Source organism: Dendrobates tinctorius, unplaced genomic scaffold (assembly GCF_039654945.1).
Source record: "Dendrobates tinctorius isolate UK_male_01 unplaced genomic scaffold, ASM3965494v1 ptg000515l, whole genome shotgun sequence".
Lineage (NCBI taxonomy): Eukaryota > Metazoa > Chordata > Amphibia > Anura > Dendrobatidae > Dendrobates > Dendrobates tinctorius.
Window position 1 is genome coordinate 612,177 of NW_027362174.1, and position 21,910 is coordinate 634,086.

At 57.8% G+C, this 21,910-nt stretch overlaps 1 protein-coding gene across 2 annotated transcripts in view; it reads right to left on the reverse strand.

Moving 5' to 3' along the window:
• Nucleotides 1–21,456, reverse strand: part of PIK3R3 (phosphoinositide-3-kinase regulatory subunit 3) — a 36,068-nt gene extending 14,612 nt beyond the window's left edge. Inside the window, exons 1-4 of one of the 2 annotated variants that reach the window (XM_073565002.1) lie at nucleotides 21,376–21,456; nucleotides 21,037–21,299; nucleotides 604–718; nucleotides 428–526 (exon numbers count right to left, since the gene is read on the reverse strand). In XM_073565002.1, coding sequence (XP_073421103.1) covers nucleotides 428–526; nucleotides 604–718; nucleotides 21,037–21,100 — 278 coding nt within the window. In that variant the 5' untranslated portion in view covers nucleotides 21,101–21,299; nucleotides 21,376–21,456. Of the gene's footprint in view, nucleotides 1–427; nucleotides 527–603; nucleotides 719–21,036; nucleotides 21,300–21,375 lie in introns of those variants that run through there. The other variant, XM_073565003.1, reaches the window with a different exon arrangement.
• Nucleotides 21,457–21,910: the final 454 nt, after the last annotated feature.

A 21,910-nucleotide genomic window follows, 5' to 3' on the forward strand; every position in this document is an offset into this window, starting at 1 on the left:
TCCACAGCTCGCCCAGCAGAGGTGATCTCACTACCCAGGAGTCGGCATCCATAGCTCACCCAACAGAGGTGACATCACTACGCAGAAGATGGTGTCCACAGCTCGCCCAGAAGAGGTAAATTCAATTTCCAGGAGACGGTGTCCATAGCGCGCCCTGCAGAGGAGGTGACCTCACTATCCAGGAGATGGTGTCCATAGCTCGCCAAGCAGAGGTGACGGCGTCCACAGCTCGCCCAGCAGAGGTGACCTCACTACCCAGGAGACGGCATCCACAGCTTGTCGAGCAGAGGTGACCTCACTACCCAAGAGATGGCGTCCATAGCTCACACATCAGTGGTAACCTCACTACCCAGGAGATGGCGTCCATAGCTCGCCCCACAGAGGTGACCTCACTACCCAGGAGACGGCATCATTCATCACTGCTTACCGGAGGGTGAGCGTGTAATCTCCATGCATCTTGGTAGAAGCATCGCGAACCAGAAACGTCCCATCCGGCATATCACGTAGCTTATCATTTACTTCTTCCCTGAAAAGAGAGCTCAAAGAGCTGAGACCCCATATTACAACACGAGGTTGGCATACAGCAGCCACGAGAGCCTTTACCTTGAGATGTCCCCCCAGTACCACTCTATGTCTTTAAGGGGCTTCGTGCTGGCACCATCCTTACTGCGGCTGCTGCACACGGGACTCATTGACTTCTGGAGTTTGGGGGGAAGGGCTGAAACATCAGAGAGGATATGAGGTGTGCACAGAAGTATAAAATCATGAAAAAGAATAAAAAGAAAAAAAATTAAAACAAGGTGGGGGCGGGGAGGCGATTACATTATAGATGACCGATCGCCACATTATTACATACAGGATGGAAGATGAGGACAAGTCTCCATTCTGGAGATTATCGCCTTCTGTAACATGTGAAAGCCGCCATAGTGCCGGGGAACCGAGGCTCCAAGCGCCAATCACAGGACAAGAGTCAAAGGTCGATGCACAGAAACGTCGTCTCAACAAAGTAGCATAAGAAAATTATATTTTTTCTACATATTTTTTTCTTAAGTAATAATATTAAAATATAAGAGACGATAAAAACACATGAAGGATGGAGGGAACCAAACTACAAAATTTACGGAAACCACTAACAAAGATATTGGTAATGGGTATAAAGCCAGTGATACAAAGTGGCGTCCATACAAATCGCCTATTATACAAATGTACAAACAATGGGACGGCACAATACCGCTCTTCGGGTGCACGGCCCCCAGACAACCCGTCCGCGCATTGCCCAAAGGATACAAATACCAAAAAACGAAGGCAGCACTCCTTAGTCTTGGTAGAAAAAGTGTGCAAAATGTATTCAACCCACATGGCAGGGCGACGTATCGGCTCTGTCTGAGCATTTCGCAAGCATTTTTTATGCTGCTTTTTACAGTATCAGCCTATGACATTAAAGAAATCTCCTGCACACACATTGTTTTTTGTATCATCAGGATTTTGTGCTTTGCTGCGTTTTTCTGACATACAGCATGTCACTTCTTTCAGCGTTTTTCATCAATTGACTTGAATGGATGGTGAAAAAACGCTGCCAGTGCATTTTCCCATGGTCCAGAATTCAGCGCCGTTCAGGCTGTGAGGGAGCGCAGCATCAGTGACGTCATCGCTAGTCACTGCACCGGCACCATCACCTCATTCACCTGTGGTTTTCAGCCGGAGCGGTGGCATCTTAGCACTGTCCAGGTTGCAAACTGTATATCCCCAAGATATGGATTACTGCGTAGGACACAACAACGGACAGGTATATTGTTGCTTTTTTATTTTACTTTTATTACAGGAGATCGAGGGCTTCGCATGGATTAAGTATGGTTTAATTAAGAATAAAGGAGTCTGTGTCATCATTTCAATTAAAGGATTTTTTTACTGGGTTTCTGTGTTTTCTTTACAATTTCACTATGGGGTTATGCATCGGTATGTTTGACACCTTACCAACGACCTCGTTAGCGACTCAGAAGCGAGACACACAGTCGTGGATTTGCCAACATTGTTAAAGATCACTACAGGTCGCCGTATCGTTGCTGCGTCGTTGGGAAGATCTGACTGTTTGGCATCTCACCAGCAACCACATAGCGATGCAGCAACAATCCCTTCTAGGTCGTATCATTGTCGGGGTCGCTGAGTGTGACGGGAGCTTATGCCTGCAGTCCATTACAACAAGGTCAAGCAGCAGACATTGGGGACAACAAAGTGACAGACTGGCAGGGGGCAAAAACCACTCTCCACTGACATCAAGTGACTTACAAAAGGAATGGCAAATGGCAGCTGGAGTGAAGTCCATGGCAAGAACAGATTGTAACAGGCTCCTAGAGGCAGGGCTCAAGTCAGCTAGAAAAAAAGCCTTTCATCAATGAGAAGCAAAGGGGAGCCAGGCTGAAGTTTGCCAAAGACCATAAGAATTGGACCATAGAGGACTGGAGTAAGGTAATCTTCTCTGATGAGTCTAATTTTCAGCTTTGCCCAACATCTGGTAAAATGGCTAGACAGAGACCTGGAGAGGCGTACAAGCCACAGTGTCTTGCACCCACTGTGAAATTTGGTGGAGGATCGGTGATGATCTGGGGAGGCTTCAGCACGGCTGGAATTGGGCAGGTTAATCTTTGTGAAGGACATATGAATCAAGCCCCATACAAGGTTATCCTGGAAAAACAGCCAATTCCTTCTGCTCAGGCAATGTTCCCCAACTCTGAGGACAATGCACCATGCCACACAGCTAGGTGAATCAATGTGTGGATGAAGGACCCGCACATCACACCCCTGTCATGGCCACCCAATCTCCAGACCTGAACCCCACTGAAAACCTCTAGAATGTAATCAGGAGGAAGATGGAGAGTCACAAGCCATCAGACAAAGAAGAACTGCTGACATGTGTGTACCAGGAGCGGCATAAGGTCACCCAAAAGCCGTGTGAGAGACTGGAGGAAAGCAGCCAAGACGCAGGAAAGCTGGGGTTAACAATCATGGGGATTCCACAGAATACTGATTTCTGAACTCTTCCTGAGGTAAAACATTAGTATTGTTGTTTCTAAATGATTATGGACTTGTTTTCTTTGCATTATTTGAGGTCTACAAGCACTCTGCATTTTTTTGGTATCTTGACCATTTCTCCTTTTCTGAAAATAAATACAAAATGTATTGCTTGGAAATTCGGAGACAAGTTGTCAGAAGTTTATAGAATAAAAGAGCAATTTACATTTTACTCAAAAATATAAAGAGAAAAATCAGACTGAAAATTTTACAGTGGTCTCTTAATTTTTTGCTAGAGCTGTAGTTGCATCGTTAACCTGTCTAGGTGATTTTTATAACCCACAACCTCTGATGCTCACAGCCCCACACCCCGGGGGAGACCCCTGCATCCACTGAGTGCCCTACAGATCATAACTGTATGGGACCCACACCCCGGGGAGACCCCTCCATCCACTGAGTGCCCTACAGATCATAACTGTATGGGACCCACACCCCGGGGAGACCCCTCCAGCCACTGAGTGCCCTACAGATCATAACTGTATGGGACCCACACCCCGGGGAGACCCCTCCATCCACTGAGTGCCCTACAGATCATAACTGTATGGGACCCACACCCCGGGGAGACCCCTCCAGCCACTGAGTGCCCTACAGATCATGACTGTATGGGACCCACACCCCGGGGAGACCCCTCCATCCACTGAGTGCCCTACAGATCATAACTGTATGGGACCCACACCCCGGGGAGACCCCTCCATCCACTGAGTGCCCTACAGATCATAACTGTATGGGACCCACACCCCGGGGAGACCCCTCCATCCACTGAGTGCCCTACAGATCATAACTGTATGGGACCCACACCCCGGGGAGACCCCTCCAGCCACTGAGTGCCCTACAGATCATAACTGTATGGGACCCACACCCCGGGAAGACCCCTCCATCCACTGAGTGCCCTACAGATCATAACTGTATGGGACCCACACCCCGGGGAGACCCCTCCAGCCACTGAGTGCCCTACAGATCATGACTGTATGGGACCCACACCCCGGGGAGACCCCTCCATCCACTGAGTGCCCTACAGATCATAACTGTATGGGACCCACACCCCGGGGAGACCCCTCCATCCACTGAGTGCCCTACAGATCATAACTGTATGGGACCCACACCCCAGGGAGACCCCTCCATCCACTGAGTGCCCTACAGATCATAACTGTATGGGACCCACACCCCGCGGAGACCCCTCCATCCACTGAGTGCCCTACAGATCATAACTGTATGGGACCCACACCCCGGGGAGACCCCTCCATCCACTGAGTGCCCTACAGATCATAACTGTATGGGACCCACACCCCGGGGAGACCCCTCCATCCACTGAGTGCCCTACAGATCATAACTGTATGGGACCCACACCCCGGGGAGACCCCTCCATCCAATGAGTGCCCTACAGATCATAACTGTATGGGACCCACACCCCGGGGAGACCCCTCCATCCACTGAGTACCCTACAGATCATAACTGTATGGGACCCACACCCCGGGAAGACCCCTCCATCCACTGAGTGCCCTACAGATCATGACTGTATGGGACCCACACCCCGCGGAGACCCCTCCATCCACTGAGTGCCCTACAGATCATAACTGTATGGGACCCACACCCCGGGAAGACCCCTCCATCCACTGAGTGCCCTACAGATCATGACTGTATGGGACCCACACCCCGCGGAGACCCCTCCATCCACTGAGTGCCCTACAGATCATAACTGTATGGGACCCACACCCCGGGGAGACCCCTCCATCCACTGAGTGCCCTACAGATCATGACTGTATGGGACCCACACCCCGTGGAGACCCCTCCATCCACTGAGTGCCCTACAGATCATGACTGTATGGGACCCACACCCCGGGGGAGAACCCTCCATCCACTGAGTGCCCTACAGATCATAACTGTATGGGACCCACACCCCGGGGAGACCCCTCCATCCACTGAGTGCCCTACAGATCATAACTGTATGGGACCCACACCCCGGGGAGACCCCTCCATCCACTGAGTGCCCTACAGATCATAACTGTATGGGACCCACACCCCGGGGAGACCCCTCCATCCACTGAGTGCCCTACAGATCATAACTGTATGGGACCCACACCCCGGGGAGACCCCTCCATCCACTGAGTGCCCTACAGATCATAACTGTATGGGACCCACACCCCGGGGAGACCCCTCCATCCACTGAGTGCCCTACAGATCATAACTGTATGGGACCCACACCCCGCGGAGACCCCTCCATCCACTGAGTGCCCTACAGATCATAACTGTATGGGACCCACACCCCGGGGAGACCCCTCCATCCACTGAGTGCCCTACAGATCATAACTGTATGGGACCCACACCCCGGGGAGACTCCTCCATCCACTGAGTGCCCTACAGATCATAACTGTATGGGACCCACACCCCGGGGAGACCCCTCCATCCAATGAGTGCCCTACAGATCATAACTGTATGGGACCCACACCCCGGGGAGACCCCTCCATCCACTGAGTACCCTACAGATCATAACTGTATGGGACCCACACCCCGGGAAGACCCCTCCATCCACTGAGTGCCCTACAGATCATGACTGTATGGGACCCACACCCCGCGGAGACCCCTCCATCCACTGAGTGCCCTACAGATCATAACTGTATGGGACCCACACCCCGGGAAGACCCCTCCATCCACTGAGTGCCCTACAGATCATGACTGTATGGGACCCACACCCCGCGGAGACCCCTCCATCCACTGAGTGCCCTACAGATCATAACTGTATGGGACCCACACCCCGGGGAGACCCCTCCATCCACTGAGTGCCCTACAGATCATGACTGTATGGGACCCACACCCCGTGGAGACCCCTCCATCCACTGAGTGCCCTACAGATCATGACTGTATGGGACCCACACCCCGGGGGAGAACCCTCCATCCACTGAGTGCCCTACAGATCATAACTGTATGGGACCCACACCCCGGGGAGACCCCTCCATCCACTGAGTGCCCTACAGATCATAACTGTATGGGACCCACACCCCGGGGAGACCCCTCCATCCACTGAGTGCCCTACAGATCATAACTGTATGGGACCCACACCCCGGGGAGACCCCTCCATCCACTGAGTGCCCTACAGATCATAACTGTATGGGACCCACACCCCGGGGAGACCCCTCCATCCAATGAGTGCCCTACAGATCATAACTGTATGGGACCCACACCCCGGGGAGACCCCTCCATCCACTGAGTACCCTACAGATCATAACTGTATGGGACCCACACCCCGGGAAGACCCCTCCATCCACTGAGTGGATGGTTGCTGCTGCATTCTATTGATGCAGCAGCAAAAAAGGCAAATGCAATTCTAGGATGTATTAACAGAAGCATACAGTCTAGATCACGTGAAGTCATTATTTCCCTCTACTCCTCTTTGGTCAGACCTCATCTGGAATATTGTGTCCAGTTTTGGGCACCACATTTTAAAAAAGACATCAACAAACTGGAGCAAGTTCAGAAAAGAGCGACCAGAATGGTGACCGGTCTGCAAACCCTGTCTTATGAGGAAAGGTTGCAGGATTTGGGAATGTTTAGTTTGCAAAAGAGAAGACTGAGAGGAGACTTAATAGCTGTCTACAAATATCTAAAGGGCTGTCACATTGTAGAAGGATCAATTTTATTCTCATTTGCACAAGGAAAGACTAGAAGCAATGGGATGAAACTGAATGGGAGGAGACACAGATTAGATATTAGAAAAAACTTTTTGACAGTTAGAGTGATCAATGAGTGGAACAGGCTGCCACGAGAAGTGGTGAGTTCTCCTTCAATGGAAGTCTTCAAACAGAGGCTGGACAGACATCTGACTGGGATGATTTAGCGAATCCTGCTTTGAGCAGGGGGTTGGACCAGATGGCCCAGGAGGTCCCTTCCAACTCTACGATTCTATGATTCTATTGAGTGCCCTACAGATCATGACTGTATGGGACCCACACCCCGCGGAGACCCCTCCATCCACTGAGTGCCCTACAGATCATAACTGTATGGGACCCACACCCCGGGGAGACCCCTCCATCCACTGAGTGCCCTACAGATCATGACTGTATGGGACCCACACCCCGTGGAGACCCCTCCATCCACTGAGTGCCCTACAGATCATGACTGTATGGGACCCACACCCCGGGGGAGAACCCTCCATCCACTGAGTGCCCTACAGATCATAACTGTATGGGACCCACACCCCGGGGAGACCCCTCCATCCACTGAGTGCCCTACAGATCATAACTGTATGGGACCCACACCCCGGGGAGACCCCTCCATCCACTGAGTGCCCTACAGATCATAACTGTATGGGACCCACACCCCGGGGAGACCCCTCCATCCACTGAGTGCCCTACAGATCATAACTGTATGGGACCCACACCCCGGGGAGACCCCTCCATCCACTGAGTGCCCTACAGATCATAACTGTATGGGACCCACACCCCGGGGAGACCCCTCCATCCACTGAGTGCCCTACAGATCATAACTGTATGGGACCCACACCCCGGGGAGACCCCTCCATCCACTGAGTGCCCTACAGATCATAACTGTATGGGACCCACATCCCGTGGAGACGACTCCATCCACTGAGTGCCCTACAGATCATTACCACACAGGGCCCTGCACCCCGGGGAGACCCCTCCATCCACTGAGTGCCCTACAGGTCAGTATCGTACAGGGCCCCACACCCCGGCGAGACCCCTCCATCCACTGAGAGTCCCACAGATCATTACCGTACAGGGACTTGCACCCCGGGGAGACCCCTCCACTGGCGCCCTTCACTCAAGATGCGCTCCCTTCATTATATAATACAGCCAGTGACTTCTCAGAGCTGCCAGGTGAGACTAGGACAGTATCCTGGGTGAAGCGGGGGCTTACTCGAGTAGTAACGGTTACATCCTGACGGATCACACTCGGACTGTATCCCAGGTCAGGGAGCTGCACTCGGACCGTATCTTGGGGGAGGTGGTTAATATTTCAGGGGTCACACTTCTGCTCTGTTCATCTATATCGTTGGGGGCCATACTCTAACTGTATCCAGGTGGGGCTTCATATTTAGGGAGCTGCACTCGTACCGTATACCAGGTGTCGCACTCGGACCGTATCCTGGGGGCTGTTTATATCTCGGGAGCCCTTCTAGGACTGTATCCTGGGGGCCACGCTCAGACATTATCCTGGGGGGGCTGCATCCTGGGGGTGGTAATATACTGGGAATAGCACTTAGACCATATTTGGAAGCGTGCTGGGACCGTATCCAGGGGGAATGCAAACTGGGGGTTGGTTATATCCTGGGTCTGCACTCGGGGAGTATCCTGGGGGAAGCATCCTAATAGGTAGTTACACTCGGACCGTATGCTGGGGCATGGTTATTTTCCGGGGTTGCACTCTGACCGTATCTTGGGGGTCGCGCTCAAACCGTATCCTGGAGGGTAGTTATATCCTAGGAACCACAGTCGGTCCGTATCCTTTGGGGTGGCTGCATCCTGGGGGTCTTTCCGGGGCCATGCCCGGACCGTACCCTAGGGGTAGTTATATCCCGGGGGCTGCACTTGGACCGTATCCTGTGGGGTCATATATGGAGGCCGAGCTTGAAATTTATCCTGGAGTATATCCTGGGGGCCACAGTCGGTCGGAATCCTGGGGGACTGCATCTGAGGGTTATATCCGGAGGTCACATTCGGTCCGTATTCTGGGGGTCTGCATATGGGGGACGGGGGAGTTATATCAGGGGTTAACATTTCAGAATGCTGCATCCTGGGTGGGTGGTTATATTCCGGGGGATGCACTCTGTATTCTGGGGGGGCTGCATCTTAGGGGGAGGTTATATCCCAGGGTTCACGCTCAGACTGTATCTTGGGAGGCTCCATCCAGGGGGACTGCATAATCCGAGGGTCACAATGGGCAGTATCCTGGGGGGGCTGCATCCTGGAGGGCTATATCCATGGATCGAATATGGTCAGTATCCTGGGGGACTATGTTTGGGAGTGGCACTCGGTCAGTTTTCAGGGGGGTGTCTATATCCGTGGGTCACACCTGTTACATCTCTCTGGGGGGGCTATATCTGGGTGTCACATTTGCATTTGGTCCGTATCCTGGGGGGCTACATCCTGGGGTCGCACTAGGTCCGTATTATAGGGGGTTACATACTGGGGGGCTATATATGGGGGTCGCACTCGGTTGTATTTTGGGGGGTTATATGCGAGAGAGTTACATCTCTCTGGGGGGCTACATCCAGGGGTCGTACCGGTTACATGTCTATGGGGAGCTACTGTATATTCGGGAGTCGCACCGGTTAAGTCTCTCTGGGGGGGCCATATCCGGGGGTCGCAGCGGTGACACCTCTCTGAGGGGCTATATCCGGGTGTCGCTCCGGTTACATCTCTCTGGGGGGCTATATCCGGGGGTCGCTCCGGTCACATCTCTCTGGGGGGCTATATCCGGGGGTCGCTCCGGTTACATCTCTCTGGGGGGCTATATCCGGGGGTCTCTCCGGTTACATCTCTCTGGGGGGCTATATCCGGGGGTCGCTCCGGTTACATCTCTCTGGGGGGCCATATCCGGGGGTCACATCTCTCTGGGGGGCGATATCCGGGAGTCGTTCAGGTTACATCTCTCTGGGGGGCTATATCCGGGGGTCGCTCCGGTTACATCTCTCTGGGGAGCCATATCCGGGGGTCGCTCCGGATACATCTCTCAGGGGGGCTATATTCGGGGGTCGCTCCGGTTACATCTCTCTGGGGGGCTATATCCGGGGGTCGCTCCGGTTACATCTCTCTGGGGGGCCATATCCGGGGGTCACATCTCTCTGGGGGGCGATATCCGGGAGTCGTTCAGGTTACATCTCTCTGGGGGGCTATATCCGGGGGTCGCTCCGGTTACATCTCTCTGGGGGGCTATATCCGGGGGTCGCTCCGGATACATCTCTCAGGGGGGCTATATTCGGGGGTCGCTCCGGTTACATCTCTCTGGGGGGCTATATCCGGGGGTCGCTCCGGTTACATCTCTCTGGGGGGCTATATCCGGGGGTCGCTCCGGATACATCTCTCTGGGGAGCTATATCCGGGGGTCGCTCCGGATACATCTCTCAGGGGGGCTATATTCGGGGGTCGCTCCGGTTACATCTCTCTGGGGGGCTATATCCGGGGGTCGCTCCGGTTACATCTCTCTGGGGGGCTATATCCGGGGGTCGCTCCGGATACATCTCTCTGGGGGGCTATATCCGGGGGTCGCTCCGGTTACATCTCTCTGGGGGGCTATATCTGGGGATCGCTCCGGTTACATCTCTCTGGGGGGCTATATCCGGGGGTCGCTCCGGTTACATCTCTCTGGGGGGCTATATCCGGGGGTCGCTCCGGTTACATCTCTCTGGGGGGCTATATCCGGGGGTCGCTCCGGTTACATCTCTCTGGGGGGCTATATCCGGGGGTCGCTCCGGTTACATCTCTCTGAGGGGCTATATCCTGGGGTCGCTCCGGTTACATCTCTCTGGGGGGCTATATCCGGGGGACGCTCCGGTTACATCTCTCTGGGGGGCTATATTCGGGGGTCCCTCCGGTTACATCTCTCTGGGGGGCTATATCCGGGGGTCGCTCCGGTTACATCTCTCTGGGGGGCTATATCCGGGGGTCGCTCCGGTCACATCTCTCTGGGGGGCTATATCCGGGGGTCGCTCCGGTCACATCTCTCTGGGGGGCTATATCCGGGGGTCGCTCCGGTTACATCTCTCTGGGGGGCTATATCCGGGGGTCGCTCCGGTTACATCTCTCTGGGGGGCTATATCCGGGGGTCGCTCCGGTTACATCTCTCTGGGGGGGCTATATCCGGGGGTCGCTCCGGTTACATCTCTCTGGGGGGGCTATATCCGGGGGTCGCTCCGGTCACATCTCTCTGGGGGGCTATATCCGGGGGTCGCTCCGGTTACATCTCTCTGGGGAGCTATATCCGGGGGTCGCTCCGGTTACATCTCTCTGGGGGGCTATATCCTGGGGTCGGTCCGGTTACATCTCTCTGGGGGGCTATATCCGGGGGTCGCTCCGGTTACATCTCTCTGGGGGGCTATATCCGGGGGTCGCTCCGGTCACATCTCTCTGGGGGGCTATATCCGGGGGTCGCTCCGGTTACATCTCTCTGGGGGGCTATATCCGGGGGTCTCTCCGGTTACATCTCTCTGGGGGGCTATATCCGGGGGTCGCTCCGGTTACATCTCTCTGGGGGGCCATATCCGGGGGTCACATCTCTCTGGGGGGCGATATCCGGGAGTCGTTCAGGTTACATCTCTCTGGGGGGCTATATCCGGGGGTCGCTCCGGTTACATCTCTCTGGGGGGCTATATCCGGGGGTCACATCTCTCTGGGGGGCGATATCCGGGAGTCGTTCAGGTTACATCTCTCTGGGGGGCTATATCCGGGGGTCGCTCCGGTTACATCTCTCTGGGGGGCTATATCCGGGGGTCGCTCCGGATACATCTCTCAGGGGGGCTATATTCGGGGGTCGCTCCGGTTACATCTCTCTGGGGGGCTATATCCGGGGGTCGCTCCGGTTACATCTCTCTGGGGGGCTATATCCGGGGGTCGCTCCGGATACATCTCTCTGGGGAGCTATATCCGGGGGTCGCTCCGGATACATCTCTCAGGGGGGCTATATTCGGGGGTCGCTCCGGTTACATCTCTCTGGGGGGCTATATCCGGGGGTCGCTCCGGTTACATCTCTCTGGGGGGCTATATCCGGGGGTCGCTCCGGATACATCTCTCAGGGGGGCTATATTCAGGGGTCGCTCCGGTTACATCTCTCTGGGGGGCTATATCTGGGGATCGCTCCGGTTACATCTCTCTGGGGGGCTATATCCGGGGGTCGCTCCGGTTACATCTCTCTGGGGGGCTATATCCGGGGGTCGCTCCGGTTACATCTCTCTGGGGGGCTATATCCGGGGGTCGCTCCGGTTACATCTCTCTGGGGGGCTATATCCGGGGGTCGCTCCGGTTACATCTCTCTGAGGGGCTATATCCTGGGGTCGCTCCGGTTACATCTCTCTGGGGGGCTATATCCGGGGGACGCTCCGGTTACATCTCTCTGGGGGGCTATATTCGGGGGTCACTCCGGTTACATCTCTCTGGGGGGCTATATCCGGGGGTCGCTCCGGTTACATCTCTCTGGGGGGCTATATCCGGGGGTCGCTCCGGTCACATCTCTCTGGGGGGCTATATCCGGGGGTCGCTCCGGTCACATCTCTCTGGGGGGCTATATCCGGGGGTCGCTCCGGTTACATCTCTCTGGGGGGCTATATCCGGGGGTCGCTCCGGTTACATCTCTCTGGGGGGCTATATCCGGGGGTCGCTCCGGTTACATCTCTCTGGGGGGGCTATATCCGGGGGTCGCTCCGGTTACATCTCTCTGGGGGGGCTATATCCGGGGGTCGCTCCGGTCACATCTCTCTGGGGGGCTATATCCGGGGGTCGCTCCGGTTACATCTCTCTGGGGAGCTATATCCTGGGGTCGGTCCGGTTACATCTCTCTGGGGGGCTATATCCGGGGGTCGCTCCGGTTACATCTCTCTGGGGGGGCTATATCCGGGGGTCGCTCCGGTCACATCTCTCTGGGGGGCTATATCCGGGGGTCGCTCCGGTTACATCTCTCTGGGGGGCTATATCCTGGGGTCGGTCCGGTTACATCTCTCTGGGGGGCTATATCCGGGGGTCGCTCCGGTTACATCTCTCTGGGGGGCTATATCCGGGGGTCGCTCCGGTTACATCTCTCTAGGGGGCTATATCCGGGGGTCGCTCCGGTTACATCTCTCTGGGGGGCTATATCCGGGGGGTCGCTCCGGTTACATCTCTCTGGGGGGCTATATCCGGGGGTCGCTCCGGTTACATCTCTCTGGGGGGCTATATCAGGGGGTCACATCTCTCTGGGGGGCTATATCCGGGGGTCGCTCCGGTTACATCTCTCTGGGGGGCTATATCCGGGGGTCGCACCGGTAACATCTCTCAGGGGGGCTATGTCCGGGGGTCGCTCCGGTTACATCTCTCTGGGGGGCTATATCCGGGGGTCGCTCCGGTTACATCTCTCTGGGGGGCTATATCCGGGGGTCGCTCCGGTTACATCTCTCTGGGGGGCTATATCCGGGGGTCGCTCCGGTTACATCTCTCTGGGGGGCTATATCCGGGGGTCGCTCCGGTTACATCTCTCTGGGGGGCTATATCCGGGGGTCGCTCCGGTTACATCTCTCAGGGGGGCTATATCCGGGGGTCGCTCCGGTTACATCTCTCAGGGGGGCTATATCCGGGGGTCGCTCCGGTTACATCTCTCTGGGGGGCTATATCCGGGGGTCGCTCCGGTTACATCTCTCTGGGGGGCTATATCCGGGGGTCGCTCCGGTTACATCTCTCTGGGGGGCTATATCCGGGGGTCGCTCCGGTTACATCTCTCTGGGGGGCTATATCCTGGGGTCGCTCCGGTTACATCTCTCTGGGGGTCTATATCCAGGGGTCGCTCCGTTAACATCTCTCTGGGGGGCTATATCCGGGGGTCGCTGCGGTTACATCTCTCTGGGGGGCTATATCCAGGGGTCGCTCCGATTACATCTCTCTGGGGGGCTATATCCGGGGGTCGCTCCGGTTACATCTCTCAGGGGGGCTATGTCCGGTGGTCGCTCCGGTTACATCTCTCTGGGGGGATATATCCGGGGGTCGCTCCGGTTACATCTCTCTGGGGGTCGCTCCGGGTACATCTCTCTGGGGGGCTATATCAGGGGGTCGCTCCGGTTACATCTCTCTGGGGGGCTATATCCGGGGGACGCTCCGGTTACATCTCTCTGGGGGGCTATATCCGGGGGTCGCTCCGGTTACATCTCTCTGGGGGGCTATATCCGGGGGTCGCTCCGGTTACATCTCTCTGGGGGGCTATATCCGGGGGTCGCTCCGGGTACATCTCTCTGGGGGGCTATATCAGGGGGTCTCTCCGGTTACATCTCTCTGGGGGGCTATATCCTGGGGTCGCTCCGGTTACATCTCTCTGGGGGGCAATATCCGGGGGACGCTCCGGTTACCTCTCTCTGGGGGGCTATATCCGGGGGTCGCTCCGGTCACATCTCTCTGGGGGGCTATATCCGGGGGTCGCTCCGGTCACATCTCTCTGGGGGGCTATATCCGGGGGTCGCTCCGGTTACATCTCTCTGGGGGGCTATATCAGGGGGTCGCTCCGTTTACATCTCTCTGGGGGGCTATATCCGGGGGTCGCTCCGGTTACATCTCTCTGGGGGGCTATATCAGGGGGTCGCTCCGGTTACATCTCTCTGGGGGGCTATATCCGGGGGTCGCTCCGGTTACATCTCTCTGGGGGGCTATATCCGGGGGTCGCTCCGGTTACATCTCTCTGGGGGGCTATATCCTGGGGTCGCTCCGGTTAAATCTCTCTGGGGGGCTATATCAGGGGGCCGCTCCGGTTACATCTCTCTGGGGGGCTATATCAGGGGGTCGCTCCGGTCACATCTCTCTGGGGGGCTATATCCGGGGGTCGCTCCGGTTGCATCTCTCTGGGGGGCTATATCCGGGGGTCGCTCCGGTTACATCTCTCTGGGGGGCTATATCCGGGGGTCGCTCCGGGTACATCTCTCTGGGGGGGCTATATCAGGGGGTCGCTCCGGTTACATCTCTCTGGGGGGCTATATCCGGGGGTCGCTCCGGGTACATCTCTCTGGGGGGCTATATCAGGGGGTCGCTCCGGTTACATCTCTCTGGGGGGCTACATCCTGGGGTCGCTCCGGTTACATCTCTCTGGGGGGCTATATCAGGGGGTCGCTCCGGTTACATCTCTCTGGGGGGCTATATCCGGGGGACGCTCCGGTTACATCTCTCTGGGGGGCTATATCAGGGGGTCGCTCCGGTTACACCTCTCTGGGGGGCTATATCCGGGGGTCGCTCCGGTTACATCTCTCTGGGGGGCTATATCCGGGGGACGCTCCGGTTACATCTCTCTGGGGAGCTATATCCGGGGGTCACATCTCTCTGGGGGGCTATATCCGGGGGTCGCTCCGGTTACATCTCTCTGGGGGGCTATATCCGGGGGACGCTCCGGTTACATCTCTCTGGGGGGCTATATCCGGGGGTCACATCTCTCTGGGGGGCTATATCCGGGGGACGCTCCGGTTACATCTCTCTGGGGGGCTATATCCGGGGGTCGCTCCGGTTACATCTCTCTGGGGGGCTATATCCGGGGGTCGCTCCGGTTACATCTCTCTGGGGGGCTATATCCGGGGGTCACATCTCTCTGGGGGGCTATATCCGGGGGACGCTCCGGTTACATCTCTCTGGGGGGCTATATCCGGGGGTCGCTCCGGTTACATCTCTCTGGGGGGCTATATCCGGGGGTCGCTCCGGTTACATCTCTCTGGGGGGCTATATCCGGGGGTCGCTCCGGTTACATCTCTCTGGGGGGCTATATCAGGGGGTCGCTCCGTTTACATCTCTCTGGGGGGCTATATCCGGGGGTCGCTCCGGTTACATCTCTCTGGGGGGCTATATCAGGGGGTCGCTCCGGTTACATCTCTCTGGGGGGCTATATCCGGGGGTCGCTCCGGTTACATCTCTCTGGGGGGCTATATCCGGGGGTCGCTCCGGTTACATCTCTCTGGGGGGCTATATCCTGGGGTCGCTCCGGTTAAATCTCTCTGGGGGGCTATATCAGGGGGCCGCTCCGGTTACATCTCTCTGGGGGGCTATATCAGGGGGTCGCTCCGGTCACATCTCTCTGGGGGGCTATATCCGGGGGTCGCTCCGGTTGCATCTCTCTGGGGGGCTATATCCGGGGGTCGCTCCGGTTGCATCTCTCTGGGGGGCTATATCCGGGGGTCGCTCCGGGTACATCTCTCTGGGGGGGCTATATCAGGGGGTCGCTCCGGTTACATCTCTCTGGGGGGCTATATCCGGGGGTCGCTCCGGGTACATCTCTCTGGGGGGCTATATCAGGGGGTCGCTCCGGTTACATCTCTCTGGGGGGCTACATCCTGGGGTCGCTCCGGTTACATCTCTCTGGGGGGCTATATCAGGGGGTCGCTCCGGTTACATCTCTCTGGGGGGCTATATCCGGGGGACGCTCCGGTTACATCTCTCTGGGGGGCTATATCAGGGGGTCGCTCCGGTTACACCTCTCTGGGGGGCTATATCCGGGGGTCGCTCCGGTTACATCTCTCTGGGGGGCTATATCCGGGGGACGCTCCGGTTACATCTCTCTGGGGAGCTATATCCGGGGGTCACATCTCTCTGGGGGGCTATATCCGGGGGTCGCTCCGGTTACATCTCTCTGGGGGGCTATATCCGGGGGACGCTCCGGTTACATCTCTCTGGGGGGCTATATCCGGGGGTCACATCTCTCTGGGGGGCTATATCCGGGGGACGCTCCGGTTACATCTCTCTGGGGGGCTATATCCGGGGGTCGCTCCGGTTACATCTCTCTGGGGGGCTATATCCGGGGGTCGCTCCGGTTACATCTCTCTGGGGGGCTATATCCGGGGGTCACATCTCTCTGGGGGGCTATATCCGGGGGACGCTCCGGTTACATCTCTCTGGGGGGCTATATCCGGGGGTCGCTCCGGTTACATCTCTCTGGGGGGCTATATCCGGGGGTCGCTCCGGTTACATCTCTCTGGGGGGCTATATCCGGGGGTCGCTCCGGTTACATCTCTCTGGGGGGCTATATCCGGGGGTCGCTCCGGGTACATCTCTCTGGGGGGCTATATCAGGGGGTCTCTCCGGTTACATCTCTCTGGGGGGCTATATCCTGGGGTCGCTCCGGTTACATCTCTCTGGGGGGCAATATCCGGGGGACGCTCCGGTTACCTCTCTCTGGGGGGCTATATCCGGGGGTCGCTCCGGTCACATCTCTCTGGGGGGCTATATCCGGGGGTCGCTCCGGTCACATCTCTCTGGGGGGCTATATCCGGGGGTCGCTCCGGTTACATCTCTCTGGGGGGCTATATCAGGGGGTCGCTCCGTTTACATCTCTCTGGGGGGCTATATCCGGGGGTCGCTCCGGTTACATCTCTCTGGGGGGCTATATCAGGGGGTCGCTCCGGTTACATCTCTCTGGGGGGCTATATCCGGGGGTCGCTCCGGTTACATCTCTCTGGGGGGCTATATCCGGGGGTCGCTCCGGTTACATCTCTCTGGGGGGCTATATCCTGGGGTCGCTCCGGTTAAATCTCTCTGGGGGGCTATATCAGGGGGCCGCTCCGGTTACATCTCTCTGGGGGGCTATATCAGGGGGTCGCTCCGGTCACATCTCTCTGGGGGGCTATATCCGGGGGTCGCTCCGGTTGCATCTCTCTGGGGGGCTATATCCGGGGGTCGCTCCGGTTACATCTCTCTGGGGGGCTATATCCGGGGGTCGCTCCGGGTACATCTCTCTGGGGGGGCTATATCAGGGGGTCGCTCCGGTTACATCTCTCTGGGGGGCTATATCCGGGGGTCGCTCCGGGTACATCTCTCTGGGGGGCTATATCAGGGGGTCGCTCCGGTTACATCTCTCTGGGGGGCTATATCCTGGGGTCGCTCCGGTTACATCTCTCTGGGGGGCTATATCAGGGGGTCGCTCCGGTTACATCTCTCTGGGGGGCTATATCCGGGGGACGCTCCGGTTACATCTCTCTGGGGGGCTATATCAGGGGGTCGCTCCGGTTACACCTCTCTGGGGGGCTATATCCGGGGGTCGCTCCGGTTACATCTCTCTGGGGGGCTATATCCGGGGGACGCTCCGGTTACATCTCTCTGGGGAGCTATATCCGGGGGACGCTCCGGTTACATCTCTCTGGGGGGCTATATCCGGGGGTCACATCTCTCTGGGGGGCTATATCCGGGGGACGCTCCGGTTACATCTCTCTGGGGGGCTATATCCGGGGGTCGCTCCGGTTACATCTCTCTGGGGGGCTATATCCGGGGGTCGCTCCGGTTACATCTCTCTGGGGGGCTATATCCGGGGGTCACATCTCTCTGGGGGGCTATATCCGGGGGACGCTCCGGTTACATCTCTCTGGGGGGCTATATCCGGGGGTCGCTCCGGTTACATCTCTCTGGGGGGCTATATCCGGGGGTCGCTCCGGTTACATCTCTCTGGGGGGCTATATCCGGGGGTCGCTCCGGTTACATCTCTCTGGGGGGCTATATCCGGGGGTCGCTCCGGTTACATCTCTCTGGGGGGCTATATCCGGGGGTCGCTCCGGTTACATCTCTCTGGGGGGCTATATCCGGGGGTCGCTCCGGTTACATCTCTCTGGGGGGCTATATCCGGGGGTCGCTCCGGTCACATCTCTCTGGGGGGCTATATCCGGGGGTCGCTCCGGTCACATCTCTCTGGGGGGCTATATCCTGGGGTCGCTCCGGTTACATCTCTCTGGGGGGCTATATCCGGGGGTCGCTCCGGTTACATCTCTCTGGGGGGCTATATCCGGGGGTCGCTCCGGTTACATCTCTCTGGGGGGCTATATCCGGGGGTCGCTCCGGTTACATCTCTCTGGGGGGCTATATCCGGGGGTCGCTCCGGTTACATCTCTCTGGGGGGCTATATCCGGGGGTCGCTCCGGTTACATCTCTCTGGGGGGCTATATCCGGGGGTCGCTCCGGTTACATCTCTCTGGGGGGCTATATCCGGGGGTCGCTCCGGTTACATCTCTCTGGGGGGCTATATCCGGGGGACGCTCCGGTTACATCTCTCTGGGGGGCTATATCCGGGGGTCGCTCCGGTTACATCTCTCTGGGGGGCTATATCCGGGGGTCGCTCCGGATACATCTCTCTGGGGGGCTATATCCGGGGGTCGCTCCGGTTACATCTCTCTGGGGGGCTATATCCGGGGGTCGCTCCGGTTACATCTCTCTGGGGGGCTATATCCGGGGGTCGCTCCGGTTACATCTCTCTGGGGGGCTATATCCGGGGGTCGCTCCGGTTACATCTCTCTGGGGGGCTATATCCGGGGGTCGCTCCGGTTACATCTCTCTGGGGGGCTATATCCGGGGGTCGCTCCGGTTACATCTCTCTGGGGGGCTATATCCGGGGGTCGCTCAGGTTACATCTCTCTGGGGGGCTATATCCGGGGGTCGCTCCGGTTACATCTCTCTGGGGGGCTATATCCGGGGGTCGCTCCGGTTATATCTCTCTGGGGGGCTATATCCGGGGGTCGCTCCGGTTACATCTCTCTGGGGGCTATATCCGGGGGTCGCTCCGGTCACATCTCTCTGGGGGGCTATATCCGGGGGTCGCTCCGGTTACATCTCTCTGGGGGGCTATATCCGGGGGTCGCTCCGGTTACATCTCTCTGGGGGGGCTATATCCGGGGCTCGCTCCGGTCACATCTCTCTGGGGGGCTATATCCGGGGGTCGCTCCGGTTACATCTCTCTGGGGGGCTATATCCGGGGGTCGCTCCGGTTACATCTCTCTGGGGGGCTATATCCGGGGGTCGCTCCGGTTACATCTCTCTGGGGGGCTATATCCGGGGGTCGCTCCGGTTACATCTCTCTGGGGGGCTATATCCGGGGGTCGCTCCGGTTACATCTCTCTGGGGGGCTATATCCGGGGGTCGCTCCGGTTACATCTCTCTGGGGGGCTATATCCGAGGGTCGCTCCGGTTACATCTCTCTGGGGGGCTATATCCGGGGGACGCTCCGGTTACATCTCTCTGGGGGGCTATATCCGGGGGACGCTCCGGTTACATCTCTCTGGGGGGCTATATCCGGGGGACGCTCCGGTTACATCTCTCTGGGGGGCTATATCCGGGGGTCGCTCCGGTTACATCTCTCTGGGGGGCTATATCCGGGGGTCGCTCCGGTTACATCTCTCTGGGGGGCTATATCCGGGGGTCGCTCCGGTCACATCTCTCTGGGGGGCTATATCCGGGGGTCGCTCCGGTTACATCTCTCTGGGGGGCTATATCCGGGGGTCGCTCCGGTTACATCTCTCTGGGGGGGCTATATCCGGGGGTCGCTCCGGTTACATCTCTCTGGGGGGCTATATCCGGGGGACGCTCCGGTTACATCTCTCTGGGGGGCTATATCCGGGGGTCGCTCCGGTTACATCTCTCTGGGGGGCTATATCCGGGGGTCGCTCCGGTTACATCTCTCTGGGGGGCTATATCCGGGGGACGCTCCGGTTACATCTCTCTGGGGGGCTATATCCGGGGGTCGCTCCGGTTACATCTCTCTGGGGGGCTATATCCGGGGGACGCTCCGGTTACATCTCTCAGGGGGGCTATATCCGGGGGACGCTCCGGTCACATCTCTCTGGGGGGCTATATCCGGGGGTCGCTCCGGTTACATCTCTCTGGGGGGCTATATCCGGGGGACGCTCCGGTTACATCTCTCTGGGGGGCTATATCCGGGGGTCGCTCCGGTTACATCTCTCTGGGGGGCTATATCCGGGGGACGCTCCGGTTACATCTCTCAGGGGGGCTATATCCGGGGGACGCTCCGGTCACATCTCTCTGGGGGGCTATATCCGGGGGTCGCTCCGGTTACATCTCTCTGGGGGGCTATATCCGGGGGACGCTCCGGTTACATCTCTCTGGGGGGCTATATCCGGGGGTCGCTCCGGTTACATCTCTCTGGGGGGCTATATCCGGGGGTCGCTCCGGTTACATCTCTCTGGGGGGCTATATCCGGGGGACGCTCCGGTTACATCTCTCTGGGGGGCTATATCCGGGGGTCGCTCCGGTTACATCTCTCTGGGGGGCTATATCCGGGGGACGCTCCGGTTACATCTCTCAGGGGGGCTATATCCGGGGGACGCTCCGGTCACATCTCTCTGGGGGGCTATATCCGGGGGTCGCTCCGGTTACATCTCTCTGGGGGGCTATATCCGGGGGACGCTCCGGTTACATCTCTCAGGGGGGCTATATCCGGGGGTCGCTCCGGTTACATCTCTCTGGGGGGCTATATCCGGGGGACGCTCCGGTTACATCTCTCTGGGGGGCTATATCCGGGGGTCGCGGGTACCTGGAGGAGGCGGAGGGTCCATCTCGATGTAGAAGAGCAGCTCGGCGGCGGCGGAGTACGGCATGATGAGCGGCTCAGGGTCTTGCCGCGCGCTGCTCGCTCCCGTGCTCGCTCCCGTCTCCGCTCGTCACATTTCATTCTATGAGCCGCGGCGCCAACCGGCAACTGCTGGACTGTACCATTACACTGCCGGGGGAGGCGGGCAGGGACCGACCGGACACAGCTCTCCTGAACACGAGGTTCAAGACACCACCTGGAGAGACCTAGAAAAGAGGAGGGGAAACCTGTGAGGAGAACCGGAATCCCCGGACAGCCCCCGAATCATTACGCTCCCGAGACCTTAGGACAGAGACCCCCCCACACTAGGGGAGAAGACCGCACTTAGTACGTTCGGAAAACTGGCCCCAGGCAGGGGGCGGGGCCAGTGTGCACAGAGTTCGGATTTAAATGACGATTGGCTCCCGGAAAAGCGCGGTGGGGAGGGCAGGGCAGTGCTGATTGGCTGAAAGGAACCCAGGGGCGGAGCGGTATCTGAGCTCGTGCTCTTTGTCTGCAGGAGAACGCGAGAGCCGAGGAGAGAACACTGAACACCGACTGTTCGCCTTACCAGCCAATCAGCTAGCAGGGCGAAAAAGCGGTGCCATTGATTGGCTGCGGCAGTTACTAAGAGGGACAAAGAGAAAGAAAAGAGACTAGTCAGGAAAAGACGGCGCTAGTGACGAAGTCTGCAAGATGTCCACGGAACGTGAGGGAGAAGAAGAGAAAACTGAGGGAGAAGAAGAGAAAGATGAGAGAGAAGAAGAGAAAGATGAGGGAGAAGAAGAGAAAACTGAGGGAGAAGAAGAGAAAGATGAGGGAGAAGAAGAGAAAGATG